The 2,156-nt window shown below is 60.9% G+C and overlaps 1 protein-coding gene across 1 annotated transcript; it reads right to left on the reverse strand.

Moving 5' to 3' along the window:
* Positions 1 to 3: 3 nt before the first annotated feature.
* VDBG_07719 (conserved hypothetical protein) lies at positions 4 to 1,813 on the reverse strand (the record flags this gene model as incomplete). Its single annotated transcript, XM_003002214.1, has 2 exons — positions 4 to 1,275; positions 1,421 to 1,813. The coding sequence occupies 2 exons, from the start codon at positions 1,811 to 1,813 to the stop codon at positions 4 to 6; spliced, it is 1,665 nt and encodes a 554-aa protein (XP_003002260.1).
* Between the last annotated feature and the right edge of the window lie 343 nt (positions 1,814 to 2,156).

A 2,156-nucleotide genomic window follows, 5' to 3' on the forward strand; every position in this document is an offset into this window, starting at 1 on the left:
TCCTCAAAGTGAAGGCATAGGCCAAGAACTCACCGTCGTAATCTCCGCCAACTTGGCATTCTGTTCCCGGAACAAGGGTCCGACGACGGGGTGCTCCGGCCCCGCCGGAACGACATCGCTCTTGTCGTATACAACGACGAGCATATCCCGGATGTCCGAGCTCGAGTCGAAGAACGCCCGCAGCTTGGCATCGTTCCACGAGTTGCTGGTCTGGCTGCCGCCAGCCGAGCTCGAGCTGGTGGTCATGGAGTCCTGGGCCGCGTGGCGTCGCGTCGTTTCGTCGGCTTCGATGAGCTCGGGTGACGGCGAGTCGGACGAGTGGCCGCTGGACGTGTCGACCATGAGCGCAGGCGGGTTGCTGGCGCCCACGGGCGAAACCTCGACGGGCGACTCGGAGAGGCGGTCGCTGGGCTTTGCGGCTGTCGACACATCGCCCGGCGTGATCGTCTTGTCCGACTGGGCGCTTGAGGTTGTCTGTGTGCTGAGGTAGCTGTCGGGGAACGCCCCCGGCAGGGATGGTCGCAGTTGCTTATCCTCCGTCTTCGCCTCCTGCGCTTGTTGCTGCTGTAGCTGATGCTGCTGCGACGGCTCGACGGGTGACGAGATGGACTCCTCGTCGGGCGAGTCAAAGTCATCTAGCTCCACCCGGGCTTTCGCCTTGGTAACCTTCTGCGGCTTCTCAACCTTGTTGCCCTTGTCGTTGCTTCCTGACCGTGACAGCTTGATCTTTGCGAGGCCCGACCTCTCCTCCTTCTGCTGCGATGCCGAGCGGGCGAGCTCGGGCGAGCGGTCCCGGCTGGAGCTGGACATGCTGGAAGCGAGCGACGTCTCGGCAGCATCCTGCTCCTGAACGATGCGCATCGACGCAGACGCCGGTGGCACATTGGATACGTCATTTGTCCTGCCCTCGGACGCAATGTACTCGGCGAGTTCGCGGGTCGAGCTCTTCTGGGGCGCCGATCCGGGTTTGCGTGTCGGCGACGGCTCGCCGCGGGGCTGTGGCTTCTGCAGCTTGCTCGGGTGCCTCTGGGGACCGCCCCTCTGCGGCGAGTCTTGGACGCTTTCGTCATCGTGGTCCTCGTTGACCGTGTCCATCGACCGCTTGCCGAGCGAGTCGTCGTCGTCGTCGTTGCTCGCCTTCTTCTTGTCCTTCCGCGAGAAGAAGCTGCGAATCGCGCTGGGCTTCTTCTCCTTCTTCTTCTTGTCGTCTTCTTGTCCGGCTGCAGCTCCCTCTCCAGCTTTTCCATTTGTCGAGACTGGCCGCTGCTTGAGCTCCTGGAATCATTTGAAGGATCATCGGCGCGTAGATCGCGCGCGCAGTAAATTCAGACGTCGAGGATGATCCTTCTTCGGCCTCGACTAGTCTCGTTCGGTAAAGAAAAGAGATCTGACGTTGGCGGACCAGTACTCAATCCTCGACCTGCTGGGACCCGTCGGGCTTGGCCTCGAAGAACTGCTCGCTGCTGCGCCGCGTCTCGTCCTCATCGATCACCTCCTTGATGACTGGTTCGGCAAGTTTGACCTCCTTCGGTGCCCTGGGCTTGAGAGGCTCCACCTTCGCCGTCTCGTCAATGGACTCATCAGAGGCAGCCTTCTGCGCCTGCTCTGTGGCCTTGGCCTTTTGTTCTTGGCGCGCGCCATCCTGCTGCGTGTTGAGGAGCTCCTCGGCATCCTCCTCATCGGATGAGAAATCGGCAAAGTCAGAGTAGTCGACGTAGGTCGGCTCGGCAAAGACAACCGTCTTCTTCTTCTTGCCACGGAGCGCACTGCGGAAAGTGCTCTTAGACTCCTTACCCGCTTGGTCGCCCAGCATCGTGGCTGATAGCTTTGGGGAAATGTCAGCCGCGTTCTGGTCAAGGGGGGGGGGGGGATCGGCCGACATACGTCAATGTTCCGATGCTTATTCAAGCGCGCTAGCCTTTCGGTGGGCGTCTCGATGTGCTCGGCCGGTAGGTATCCTGCGATGATCAGTCAGTTGGTGGTTCCCCGTGCTCGTGGTGAGCAGCGCGCATACCGATGCTGTTGTCCTTAGCTACGCGTACCAGCCACCAGTAGCTGTTGCTGTCGTCGAGCAGCACCATGGTGTCGCCCTTGGTGGCATTGGCTTGACCTTCCACTGTGGCGACAAAAGTGTGAAGCGCATAGACAAAGTCAAA

The sequence above is a fragment of the Verticillium alfalfae genome, genomic scaffold (assembly GCF_000150825.1).
Source record: "Verticillium alfalfae VaMs.102 supercont1.10 genomic scaffold, whole genome shotgun sequence".
NCBI classification, from domain to species: Eukaryota; Fungi; Ascomycota; class Sordariomycetes; order Glomerellales; family Plectosphaerellaceae; genus Verticillium; species Verticillium alfalfae.